Raw genomic sequence first — 14,426 nt, forward strand, 5'->3', positions numbered from 1 at the left:
ATCCCGATCTCGATTGTGAAATTTGCTCGATCGCCAATCGGAATCCGATCTTTTCCGATCCCAATCCTCAACCCTAGTCAATGCTTTTCTATGGGAAAAGTCACTTTTGGGGTTGAGCCGATCTTGAGATAACCTCCGATCTCGATCCTGCTGGAAAAGATCGGGTCGGAATTCCGATCTCGATTGTGAAATTTACTCGATCGCCGATCGGAATCCGATCTTTTCCGATCCTGATCGCTCAACCCTAATGAGGAGCCCAAACATATTTACCTATCATGATGATTAATCTAATTGCTATATATATTAGCAATACCGTACTGCTATACCATTTTCCAGGCATAACATCCATCCTTAATGATACCAGTTGTATTATCATTTAACACATTCATGACTGGACATATAGAGGCACATTTTATAATCCGAATATTTAATCAGTGTAAACTTAGAACAGGTAGTCTAAATATGTGTCAAATTTATCGCAAAGCCTATTGTGTTGTCTTGATAGACATCAAGTTAATTTTATCGGACTTTACACCATATATTGGTGGACTTCCTGTGTGTCAATAGTTTGGTTCAATTTTCGAGCCTGGTGATGCATCTTAAGTTACACCTCTTACTGTTAACCAATTCAGGCTAAGCCATGCCTCCTTGTTTGAGTGAGCCACAAAATTATGAAAACGAAACAATAACTCCTTTTTGCCACAAATTGATGCAAAATTCTGAGGCATTTAGCTCAGTAAATCTCTTTCATTTTGTTTGTTTCACTTAAAAATTAATGTTCACAAGTTTGCCATTGAAGCTATTGAAAACGTACAGTATGTGACACAGCAGGAAATGAAGAGGAATTTTTCTGCTGCCATATTCAGCAACTGTCTAGCAGCGACACAATGCCAATGCAGGGTATCAGCATTCCACTGCTGATCTGGACCAGATGAATGGGCTTTATCAGCTGGGATCTATAGCCACGGAATGCACGGCGGGATCAATCAGGCCACTTATTTTTCAGTACCCTGCTGTAATCTCTGATCTCCACCCCCCCCCCCTCCCCCCCAAATCTGTGTCAAATTCCTGTGTGAACATACCCTAACTTGCCAGGGCTAAAATCTTAAACAGAGGCGTAACTTGAAGCTCTTGGGCTCTAATGCAAAATCTGTAATAGTGCACCCTGTTTACAATGAGTCATATATAACACTGGATATAGTACAGTATATAAGGATAGAACAGCAACAATCTCCTTATGTAGTATAATAAAGGAATAGTATGAAAATAATGGTATGATCTTCATTCGAAATCAAAATTGTTATGAAATGAGTAACAGCTTCCTTGTTCAAAAGACAAAGAGTTTATGTGGAACAGAAAACATTTCAGCATGCATTCACAACACTGGATATATATCCTCATCAGTGGCATAACTAGGAATGGCAGGCGCCCCGTGGCAAACGTTCAAGAGAGATACGTGGGTGTGTAGGCTGTATGTGAACAAGAGGGTGACATGGGATGCCGGATATGTATGAGCAAGAGGGGAAATGAGGGTGCCAGCTGTGTGCGAGCAAGAGGGGGAAATGAAGGTGCAGAATGTGTGTGAGAAAGGGGAGGATGGGGGTGCAAGCCATGTGTGAGCAAGAGGGTGATGTGAAGTGGGGAAACCCCCTGTTGCACCACACTTTTGCTCACCCACAGCCTGCACCACCCATTCCCCCTTCTTCTCACACACAGCCTGCGCCCCCACGTCACCCCCTTTGCTCACATACAGCCTGCACCACCCACTCCCTCCTCTTGATAACATAGGGGGGAATGGGAGGTGAAGTCTGTGATCAAGAGGAGTACATGAATGTGCAGGCTGTGAGCGCGAAAAGGAGGAATGGGAGTGCAGACTTTCTCACACACAGTCTGCAGCCCCATTCCACCTCTTGCTCACAGGTAACCTGCAACTCATTCCCCTATACACTGACCTGTGCAATCCAGATAGCTCCGCCAACACAGAATTTTTGATGAGGTCATGACACAGGTCCTGTAACCTACTAGGATAGATGCTGGCACAAGGTATCAGGGCTTGGGGACAGCGGGCAGGAGATAGATGTTTCTCCTGCCCGCTGTCACCATGCAAGTGCTGGGAGGCAGGGGCCTGGACAGCAGGAGGCCCCTGCTTGGATACAGTAGTGAAGCCGGCAATTGCTGGCTTCACTACTGTTAAAAGATGGACTGTGGAGGAGGCAGCGCCTCTCCTCTCCATCTTCAGGCAGCACCCGGTGCTCTAGTAAATAGGGCCCGTTACCTGCTGGAGTAACCCCCTAGAGTCCTGGGGCCTGTGGCAGCCGCTACCGCTGCTACCTCGGTAGCTATGCCCCTGATCCTCACTCTACAAATGAGGGTTCTCAGTGTATGATTATTAGCTCTGCAGAATGCAGTAGGAGGAACTGAAAATCTCATTCTTCTGTATTCTTTGCTGATCCTTTGACTCTCACAGACCCAACTCTGCTCTACACAATGCAGAAAAAACAGTAGTAGAGTCAGTGATATTACAGAGAGCTGGGGCAGCAAAAAGGGAGGCTGGACCCAAAGACTTTTCAGTCTACGCTAACCTCTGCCCAGCTAATAATCAGGGCAAGGATGATGCTCATCAGGGGCATAACTTGAGGGGGTACTGAGGGTGCAGTTGCACTGGGTCTCAGGAGCCTTAAGGTGCCCATAAGCAATGGCATCAGTATTGAGATTGCAGCTTCCATCTGGCCCATAAGCCAAAGAGTCAGACAACCCTAACCACACTAAGGCTGATTAAAGTTTCTCACACCCATAACCATCACTATCAAGAATTCACTGTAGGGGGGGGGGGCCTGGACAAAAGATTACACTGGGGTCCACAAGACTTTAGTTACACCACTGATCCTCCTCTATACAGATGTTTATCCAGCGCAGTGAATATACTGTAAAATGTTTTCTATCCCCATATAACCCTTTTAATTGTGCCCAAAACATACAGGAGGGAAATAAAATCACACATTAGGTGCCCTTAGGCATCAAACCCTGAATATGACTGCTACCTCTTCCCACCATATAGATACACTGCTGATTGTGACCATATCCAGTCTGATATCTTTACGTATAGCTCTACACCTTAATGAGCCAAGTACAATCTGTGTACATAGAGCTATGTACGTGGCATGTCTATGCAGTATGCTATATTTACAAGCACCTCATGCACCTTCGAGCATTCTCAAATCATGGATTGAAGATCCTGTCTAGATATAATGAAATAGTGTTAATGACAAAATTATTGGGTATTAATTATTTAAGTACACTGCATACTAAATGCTCAGGCAATAAATATCTTTATGGGATCAATAAAGCAAGCTCATTTGGACTGTATATTAAGTGTATATGACTAGGTGTCTGCTTATACATGTAAATGTGCCTACTAATTTATTTACACAAATTTGTTGGGGCTGGATGATCTCCTAATGTGCATGGTCCAGGCTTTCCCCTGATGGCAGATGCAGATATCGAGGGGTATTAAGAATTTCAACTGCCCAACCCTTTTGTTGGGTACATGAGCTGCTGCCAGGAGAGTTTAACAGCAGCTTCCTCCCCTCCCATACAGGATACATGGATGCTTAGACTGAGTATGGGAAACCAAGTAAGACAGCTGATGGTCAAATAACAGCTTTCTTATACAGTATGTATGACTAGCATTACAAGAAGTAAAACTTTTTGAATGGTACTACAACACATACGGTCTATAACAATTCCAAGGGTTTGTTCACATTTGTATTAGTTCTAGTTAAAGTCAATTGGATTAAAATGGATAGTTATAAACTTTAAGGGTATGTTCAGACAATGTAATATGGCACTGATCTTGAGGCAACATCAATGGGAAGCAGAGATCGAAGCAGGATGCTAAAAAAAAAGCTTGACTGTGGATTCAGAACCTGCGGTGCCAGACACTTGGCCGATAAGGCCCATTCATAAAACCTAGTCAGAAGTGAAGGTCATGGAATAAAACCAAAGGGATTCTCCTCTTCCTCTTCACTTTCCACCATGTAAACTTACCCTAAGAGATCATGATAGATCACAATGCATCCATCAGATCTGTCATGGATCTTGTAAAAATAAAACTAATATAAATAGATCCTAAGAAGTTGCTGGTGACTTGCAAATGTTTTGTACTCCTGAACTGCACTGGAAATGAAACATGAGCATTTCTTAGTTCCTAGTGCAATCTAGATCAATGCAATGTAGATCAATGCAATCTGGATACATGACTCTTTCATATTTCTTTGATTTGCTAACAAATAATAGGAACGTGTTTGTATGGGTAATTACAAATAATCTATTAATTTCTGCTAATCACTGCTTTAAATAAAGTATATGGAGCAAATTACTAAGAATTCAATCAAAAAGTATCCACTCCTATACACACTTCAAGTATAAAATTCTTCAGTTTTGAAAACAAAAAATGAAAGTGTGTGATAGCGTTTTCATTTACACAGCAGTTTAATGCTTATAAAATAATACAAAAAGTTGTATACAAACATCCAGAATAATGACAATTGAAAAGGATGGTCGTCATTTTTAGTGCACCATATACCATAACAGGAGAAAAAACTTGCTTATGGCATAGAAATGGGATGTTGAATGTTGACACTACAATAGAAAATAATATCAGGGCAAGCTACATCACTTCCTTGAACAAAATTGTACAAAAACATCAGCTTCTAACTAGATATAACATAATACTGATAGTCACAGTTTAACAATGAGCAACTGTGTTCTTGGTGGTCTCCATCTAATGTAGTATAAAAAAACAGTTCCTTTTAAGTCCATTACATGATTCAGGTTACTTCAGTCATCGATGAAGAGTGATTCTGTTGGATAGAAAGCATAAGTGGGTTAAGATCCAGGTCATTGACATTTATAATGTGATTATACATACACAATATGATTCGATCTTATATAGAGATGGGCAAACCTCGGAAGAGTTATTTTGCAAATATTTGCAAGTTTTGTTGATTCATAAGTGCTATAACAATACTGTGGGATCTCTTCAAACCCAGTATATACCGTATTTTTCGGACTATAAGACGCACCCAGGTTTTAGAGGAGAAAAATAGGGAAAAAAAATTTCAGGCAAAAAATGGTAAAATATTTAATATATGGGAGTTGTAGTTTTGGAACAGCTGCAAGGCCACATTGACAGGTGACCCTGCAGCTGTACGGGGATGTATAGGGCGTTTTTTTTGTGGGGCCAGGTGTACTTTTTAGATATACCATTTTGGGAAATGTTTATTGCTTAGATCACCTTTTATTTAATTCAGAGGCAAAACAGAGAGAAAAACCTGGCAGTTTAGCACTTTTGATTTTGACGTTCACTGTACATAAAAATATTAGTAGACCGGGCATTTTCAGACACAGGGATACCTAATGTGTACAGTCATGGCCAAAAGTTTTGAGAATGATACAAATATTAATTTTTACAAAGTCTACTGCTTCAGTTTTCCTAATGGCAATTTGCATATACTCCAGAATGTTATAAAGAGTGATCAGCTTAACAGCAATTACTTGCAAAGTCAATATTTGCCTAGAAAATGAACTTTATCCCCCAAAACACATTTCAACATCATTGCAGCCCTGCCTTAAAAGGACCGGCTAACATCGTTTCAGTGATTGCTCCATTAACACAGGTGTGGGTGTTGATGAGGACAGGGCTGGAGATCAATCTGTCATGATCAAGTAAGAATGACACCACTGGACACTTTAAAAGGAGGCTGGTGCTTGGCATCATTGTTTCTCTTCTGTTAACCATGGTTATCTCTAAAGAAACACGTGCAGTCATCATTGCACTGCACAAAAATGGCCTAACAGGGAAGAGTATCGCAGCTAGAAAGATTGCACCTCAGTCAACAATCTATCGCATCATCAAGAACTTCAAGGAGAGAGGTTCCATTGTTGACAAAAAGGCTCCAGGGCACCCAAGAAAGACCAGCAAGCGCCAGGACTGTCTCTTAAAAGTGTTTCAGCTGCAGGATCGGGCTACCAGCAGTGCAGAGCTTGCTCAGGAATGGCAGCAGGCAGGTGTGAGTGCATCTGCACGCACTGTGAGGCGGAGACTCTTAGCGCAAGGCCTGGTCTCAAGGAGGGTAGCAAAGAAGCCACTTCTCTCCAGAAAAAACATCAGGGACAGACTGATATTCTGCAAAAGGTACAGGGAGTGGACTGCTGAGGACTGGGGTAAAGTCATTTTCTCTGATGAATCCCCTTTTCGATTGTTTGGGACATCTGCAAAACAGCTTATTCGGAGAAGACGAGGTGAGCGCTACCACCAGTCTTGTCTCATGCCAACTGTAAAGCATCCTGAAACCATTCATGTGTGGGGTTGCTTCTCAGCCAAGGGAATCGGCTCTTTCACAGTCTTGCCTAAAAACACAGCCATGAATAAAGAATGGTACCAGAATGTCTCCAAGATCAACTTCTCCCAACCGTCCAAGAGCAGTTTGGCCATCAACAATGCCTTTTCCAGCATGATGAAGCACCTTGCCATAAAGCAAAGGTGATAACTAAATGGCTCAGGGAACAAAACATAGAGATTTTGGGTCCATGGCCTGGAAACTCCCCAGATCTTAATCCCATTGAGAACTTGTGGTCAATCATCAAAAGACGGGTGGACAAACAAAAACCTACAAATTCTGACAAAATGCAAGCATTGATTGTGCAAGAATGGACTGCTATCAGTCAGGATTTGGTCCAGAAGTTGATTGAGAGCATGCCAGGGAGAATTGCAGAGGTCCTGAAGAAGAAGGGTCAACACTGCAAATATTGACTTGCTGCATTAACTCATTATAACTGTCAATATAAGCTTTTGTTACTCATAATATGATTGCAATTATATTTCTGAATGTGATAAAAACATCTGACAAACACACATAAAAACCAGAGGGCAGAAGTTCATGTGAAAATATAATATTTGTGTCATTCTCAAAACTTTTGGCCATGACTGTATGTTTCACAGTAATGTTATACTTTTATATGTATTCTAGGGAAAGGAGGTGAACTTTTATTTATTTTATTTTTTATTATATTTTTTTTAATTGTTTTTTTTTTTTTTTTACTATTTTAATATCCCCCGCCTAGGGGGCTTGAACCTGCAATCATTTGATTGCAAGTCCCATAGACGGCAATACAAGTGTATTGCCGTCTATGGGAGATTCTATACATTACTATCGCGGAGGGTCATAGACCAGCCGCGATAGTAATATATATCTATGACAAGCCTGGGAGCCTTCATTAGGCTCCCAGCTGTCATTGGAACAGGTCGGCTCCCCCCCCCCACCGGCCTGCATCACTAAAGGTATGGGGCCGGTGTGGGGGGGGGGGGGCTGACTGACTGCCGGGACCTGTGGAGGAGGAGTGGATTTGCAGCATGGCCGCGCTACTGCCACCGCTGGTTTTCTTCAACGGCAGTAGCGCGGCAATCTGCAGGCCCCGGCAGCTAAGACACTCCCCGGCATCCGCCGGTCTATTACAGCAGATGCCGGGGACTGTCTTAGCTGCCGGGGCCTGCAGATTGCCGCCCTACTGCCGCTGAAGAAAACCAGCTGTGGCAGTAGCGCGGCCATGCTGCAAACCCACATTCAGACTATAAGACGCACCCTCATTTTCCTCCGAAATTTGGGGGAAAAAAAGTGCGTCTTATAGTCCGAAAAATACGGTAATAATGGAATCCCAAGGGAGGTGTGGAAGAGTAATAAACACTCAAGTCCTGTCTTCTTTCCTGGGCATCCTCTGGCATTGATGAAGCCTGAAGTTGGGCCTCAGCAGTGACATGGGGCATATTAACATCATGAGGCCCAATCACAAGCTGCTGATGTCAAACAAAAGGCCAAAAGACATTTCAGAAGAGGTGAGGGAAGGAGAGTATAAGTATTTAGTATTTTTTCACTCCACCCCCGAAGAGACTCCAGAGTACAATAATGATTTGTGGATGGCGAACACCCTGTTATTTGGCACAATTCAAGGTATTATTGTGATTTGTTTTTGATAAATTTCCAAAGGATTGCAGGTAAACATGATGAGCAGCCTTAAAGGGGTTGTCCAGGATAAAATTTTATTTTAAAATTAGGTCGGGGAGGTAAAAAAAAAAATACTCACATGTCCCCGGTGCTCCAATGCTTCCCAGTGCAGTCCGGTTCTGCTGCTGTGATGTTTTCTTCCGGCGGACCACCCCGCTGCATGTGACTGCTGAGGTCCATCAGCGGTCTAAGGAATGGAGCTTGGGATGTCAAAGCTGATGAGGACTTCTGCCGCAAGAAGACATTGACGAAGTATTACCAGACTGTGCTGGGAGGACACTGGAGCACAGGTGAGAACTTTTTTTTACCTTCCCAGCCTAATTTAAAAAAATATTTATCCTGGACAACCTGTTTAACTGATTATAAGAAACCTTGTAATATATCTCAACAGAGGAAAGTCCTCTTTTGTGCCATTATCCGTTTTTCTCCTGCCTGTAGAGCTGTCTGCACTGTGAAGGTGGATTACCTCACTTGCTGAAAAAATTACAATGAGGTCTATGAAAAAGGTAGTGGGAGGAGAAAGAGGAGTACAGTGAGGTAGAAGCAAGAACAAAGAAACATATTGCTAGAGGACATAGCAAGATTTCTTTCTTTCTTATACTTTCTATAACAGTTTTTCAGCAGATCTTAGCAGAAGTTAGCATTATAGATGTGAGAGAGAGGTCTTTCTGTAATCTGCTCCGGATGCTTTGCTTCTCACTCACTCCTCTTTCTGCTCCCCTTCCCCTTTCCATAGAGTTGTATAAACTGAAGGCTGTGTTCAGCGAAGGATATCTCATACTGAACTCAGCAGTTTGCCAAGCAGGAGAGGAGCTGATAGCAGATATCAGCATTTTCCTATGATAAGATGTATTACAAAGTTTCGTATATTCACCTGAACTATTAATTTACATAAATATTTGAAGCAACGATTACTCTATAAGCAGCATACAGATGTACCCCATACTGTTAACATGTTAAGTGTCAGTAAGATTGGCGCCCCGTGTGGCAGATGGTAAGAGGGTTGCGGTAGGAGTTGTAATGGTGGTGTGAGCGTAGGGGCCCAACCCAACTTGATCATCAGAAATGGAACGTCACACAAAAGGTTGTGCTTCAAAAATCTTTCAGTGTTTTATTAAGTGTTTCAAGTAGAGCTTTAGGTGAAACGTTTTTCAGTACGTACAAGTACCTTCATCAGACTCTTAACAGAAGGGTAGAGTAATATGCACGATATTTCAAACTATAGCCACTGGAGCCACTGGATTCTCCGCTCGTTCGCCCGCAGGGTCCGCTGGAGTCAATACAATTGGTGGTCAGTAGCAAAGGGTGGACGCGGCACAAAGAAATCAGCTGTAGCGCTGTGGGAAAGGGCGCGTGAGCAGAAGCGCCCCAGTGTTTTACAGTCACTGCAAAATGGATAGGATTCTAGTGAATCTTACCTACACATTGCAGAAAAATATGAGCAGTTAAAATGCTGCGATTTCCAAAACTATCACATTTTTGTAAATCCCAGCATGTCAGTTATACCTACAGAAACACTGCAGTTTGCCTATAGGTATAATGGAAGTAGAAAGTCTGCAGAGGAAAACTCCCCTTTAGCCTGCAAGTTTTCCCGCTGGCAGCCTTTTGTTTTGATCAGTTGCCAATGGATGCAACCAGGAATATAAGAATTTTCTGTGCTACGACACCCAGCCATGATTTCCTTGATTTTTGTATCAGAATTTTTCTTTACATGTCTATTCTATCTCACCACTAGAGGGACCACCAGCTCTTTTTATAGCATGTTTTCATATTTCTAGTCTTGAAACTTTTCACAGAACAAACGATTGATATCTAGCAACATATCCACAAATGCATCATAGGTTAGGTTCAGTGACATAAGGACCGCCATAACAACTGTACCAGCTGCTACAAGGCCCATGACTTTAAGATGCCCAGTGGGTCCCTGCTGCTTTTAAATAGGCCAATACCTGCGTTCTACATGGTATGTGGTGAGGTCTCTTCCATCTTCCAACTAAAAGAACTACTTTTCTTGTGCGGACGCCACGCAGAAAAATTTACATACTAAAGATAGGTTTGGAATAGCCTTTCTAAGGGCTATGCAAGGATGTGATTAATTAAAAATGACTTTTCCCAGTGATAGAGCCCCTTTAAACACATTTTCATTCTACGTCCACTAACAGTACTATTGGCATTTAGACATCTAAATACAGTAATGAAACAATACCTGTGCACTTAAAGTCTCCAGAGGACTCTCAACTCTGGGAAACGCCATTAGGGGCATTCCTCGTGTGTCTTCAGGCTTCGGCTTAGAAGGACTTCCATGTGTTCCTTTAAAGTTGTGTACAACGCACAGCCCCTGCAATAACATAAAATTTTTATGACAGAAATAAGCAAATCATACTGTCACTGTACACTAGCTATTGTGATAAAAAGTTAGATTTAGAGTTAATTATTAGAGATGAGCGAGTAGCACTCGATCGAGTAGGTATTCGATCGAATATTACGGTATTCGAAATACTCGTACTCGATCGAGTACCACTCACTGTTCGAATGTAAAAGTTCGATGCAGAACCAGCATTGATTGGCCGAATGCTATACAGTCGGCCTATCAACGCTGGTTCTTCTCCTACCTTTAGAAGTCTTCTACGTGCAGCTTCCCCGCGGCGTCTTCCGGCTCTTCATTCACTCTGCCAGGCATCGGGCCTGGGCAGAGCCGACTGCGCATGTCCACTTGTAGTGCGTAATGCCTGGCAGAATGAATTCAGAGCCGGAAGACGCCGCGGGGACGCTGCAAGGAGAAGACTGCATGGAGGATCCAGCCCGAACCTCACTCGTGGACTTGGTAAGTATAATTTGATTGAACGTTGCCTACCCCTGAAACGAGCATTTTCCCCCATAGACTTTAATAGGGTTTGATATTCGATTCGAGTAGTCGAATATTGAGGGGCTACTCAAAACAAATATCAAACCTCGAACATTTTACTGTTCGCTCATCTCTATTAGTTATTAAAAAAAAAAAACTAGATAAATGGAGATGTCCGCAATAGAGATGATACAGCTGTTCCGAACAGCGCGCTCCCATTGAAATGAATGGACGTAGCCGGCACGCAGGGGGTTAAGCGACCGGCCGCTGGCAAAGTGTACGTGCCAGTTGCTTCCATTCATTTCTATTGGAGTGTGCTGTTCGGAACGGCTGATCCGAACAGTGTTCGCTCATCTCTAGTCCGCAACCATCTCTCTTAACTGAGACTACCTCTCATTCTGACAACTCAGGACTAAAAATATGCAACAATCGTTTTACTGGACGATCCATATTTCATATTCTATGTCTTTTCATAAAATCAAAAGGAAATGTATTTATGGATGAAGCCCCAGCAAATCATGTTTTCTGAGTTCCACACATAAGAGATATATTTTATACAGAGAGTATAGTATCTAGTCCTAATGCAGAAATGTGTCATTCTATTCCCCCAATGTTTTTTATGTGGCATGATAACACACAGAATGGCTAAGCATCGTTTTTTATTTAATAAGTTAAAATATTCCCTTCATCTAATGCTATACTATGGAAATTATATTACCCAAGAAAAGAATCCACAGAATGTCCAGAATCTTGGGGTTATTCTAATTTATAAATATTATACATAAGCATATAAAACTGGGCAACACGGTGGCTCAGTGGTTAGCACTGCAGCCTTGCAGCTGGAGTCCTGGGCTCAAATCCCGCCAGGAACAAAACATCTGCAAGGAGTTTGTATGTTCTCCCTGTGTTTGTGTGGATTTCCTCCCATTCCAAAAAGACACACTGATAGGGAAAAAAGGTATATTGTGATCCCTATCTGGGGCTCACAATCTACATTTAAAAAAAATAAATAAATATTATACATTAAAGAGGACCTTTCACCACCTTCACCCATTCAAGTTCTTAGAACATGTTAATAGACACTGTTCCACTGATTCCAGCACAGTTGGATTTAGTTCTCTAGCCCACACTGTTCCAAAGCAACAAATGCAGTTAATTTTGGTGCTAATGTGCTAATAAGGCTCTGTAATGTCAGAAGGGCAATGTCAGGCAGTGGGTGTCAGAGGCAGCCTGGGTCAGAGCTCAGAATCACACCCCTTGCCTGCTCCTGCCTAAATAGTATATCAGGCTCCAAAAATAACAGCATTGATGTCTCGGTAATGGTGGGACCTACAGAAAAATTCCAACTGTACCAGAATAAGTGGAGGTGCACCTGTTGTTGCTTGTTAACATATGATAAGAACAGGAACTGTTAGAGGTGGTAAAAGGTCCCCTTTAAATATTATGATCTTTTTACACGTGATGCTAGGTTCACATTAGCATTGGCTATACATTGTACTGATCCGTTGAAGGATCAGAGTAACAGACAGGGGTCCTCTAAAATAGAAGTTACATACAGAGCCCAACAGCCCACATTGAGTATAATGGGGTCCTTCAAGTGTCCGTTATTTTTAAATTGAAAACAATAGACAAAAAAGCCATGCATGAAGGACTTTTTCATCCGCCAATTTCAGGTGGACATTGCAATTGAGACTCCAACTACACCCCGATACAAATGTGAATGTAACCTGTGTCTGTAAATCATGACAATGAATCATATAGAGGAAAGAAGAATTCATGATTGTCAAAAATAAGTCTTCTTAACTGCAAAAGCATTTTTCTGCAGGTTTGGCTACATGGACATGTTTTCAACTATCTCAACTACAGTATGTAACTAAGTAACTTCACTTTTCTGTGACTGATTTTTAGATATGCTCTATTTTGCACAACTATGATTAGTGACTCCAATTTAGTTATAATGCCCACTGGAAGTATGAAGTACAGTTGTCGTACATGATGCTCCTGTGGTACATATGCTTCATACCACTCTCATAATTTACACTGCTGTTCTGTTAGCTGATACGTAAGACATAAAAATATGCCAAAAATACTTTCTTGATACTGACAGTAGTAGTATTGGAATTACAAAATGTTAAATACATTTCTACCATAAGGAAATTGGAGGTTAGCGTGAGGCTACTTACCAAAAACAAAGCCACAGCAGTTCCCAGAATGAAGCCACCAATAACATCTACACAGTGGTTTCTGTATTCAGATACACGGTTCAGTCCAGTTAGAAATGCAGAACAAAGAGTCCCGAGGCAGAGAACAGGTTTAGCTAGTCTGCTGCTTTTCGTTTTTATTGTGCTCGTGATATACATCTGAAACAGAAGAGGGAATCCCTTGTCATTTCAAAGAGATTATGGTTCTTTTGACTGTGCCATCAAAAGGACTTAAAAGGTTTGCTTGGCATATCTGAAATTGTAAAGTGTCTACCTGAAATGTATTATTCAGAACTTGAAACCAAGAGTATGAACTAAACATACTAATAAGACCACAGGCAAATAAATGTAATGTATAGCAAGAGATTATTGGTTGACAAAGGCCAAAGAAATAAAAGTTGATGGCACGTAATTATTATTAACATATTATTATATGTTGTCACTCTTTAAGTATATTTTAACCAATGTTATTTTCATGCTATCAAACTGACCATATTATCATTATTGGTTGTACTATGTGTACATTCTTTTGTTTTTTCTTATATTGTTCTCTGGAATGGAGAAGATGGCGCTAGGAAGATGGACTTGTCATTTGGGAGTCCAGTTGTGCTTACGGCATCCTGTATAAGGTTGTCAGACCATTAAGAGCCTTACAATTTCCATTGCTGAGTATATATTAATAAATGACTGTGACTAACTTCCACCCAACAGTAGTATGTATGTCTTTTGTGTTTCCTGGAGGCTTTTTCAGGTGTTAGAGAAGACTCCATATATAGTTTGTTCTGCTTCAATTATTACCTATAGGAAAATGCTTATATGTCTTTAATGGGACAACCCCTTTAATACCAAGCTTCTAAAATTAGTCATGCCATTCCATAGAGTCATATCTTCCTGGGCATGAAGTATTTTATTGCTGGTTGGTTTTCATATTTAAATTGAGTGTAATAAAAATCTTCTTTTGACCAAAGTGAAATTAAGTGCCATTTATTCCTTGAGTAGAATCAGAGGAAAGGCACATTGGCTTACCATTTCCTTATTTCTGTGCTTTGTACAGTTTTGAGAAGTTCCTCTAATGCCACAAGGATACTGCAAGGTTCAATGCGCACAGAGTTTTTTGGCGAGGATTTTGGTGAGGAAAAAGTCTGCTTCAGGAATTAGGAAATGGTTTTTTGAAGCTTTTTTTTTTGGAACGTTTTTTGAGTTGTTTTTAGTTTTTTGTGTTTTTTCTTTCCTACCAGCACAGTGCATGGACCTTGAAAACAACGCAAGCAGTATACCTGCCTACCTTTGACTCCCATTGGGTTTTTTTTCAGGTGG

At 41.4% G+C, this 14,426-nt stretch overlaps 1 protein-coding gene across 2 annotated transcripts in view; it reads right to left on the reverse strand.

The window, feature by feature from the left end:
• Positions 1-3,796: 3,796 nt before the first annotated feature.
• PLPPR1 (phospholipid phosphatase related 1) overlaps positions 3,797-14,426 on the reverse strand; it is a 100,416-nt gene continuing 89,786 nt past the window's right edge. The window contains exons 6-9 of one of the 2 annotated variants that reach the window (XM_075280365.1): positions 13,092-13,268; positions 10,270-10,401; positions 8,143-8,291; positions 3,797-4,862 (exon numbers count right to left, since the gene is read on the reverse strand). In XM_075280365.1, the coding sequence (XP_075136466.1) occupies positions 4,844-4,862; positions 8,143-8,291; positions 10,270-10,401; positions 13,092-13,268 (477 nt within the window). In that variant the 3' untranslated portion in view covers positions 3,797-4,843. The remainder of the gene's footprint in view (positions 4,863-8,142; positions 8,292-10,269; positions 10,402-13,091; positions 13,269-14,426) is intronic. The other variant, XM_075280366.1, reaches the window with a different exon arrangement.

This window comes from Leptodactylus fuscus, chromosome 1 (genome assembly GCF_031893055.1).
Source record: "Leptodactylus fuscus isolate aLepFus1 chromosome 1, aLepFus1.hap2, whole genome shotgun sequence".
NCBI classification, from domain to species: domain Eukaryota; kingdom Metazoa; phylum Chordata; class Amphibia; order Anura; family Leptodactylidae; genus Leptodactylus; species Leptodactylus fuscus.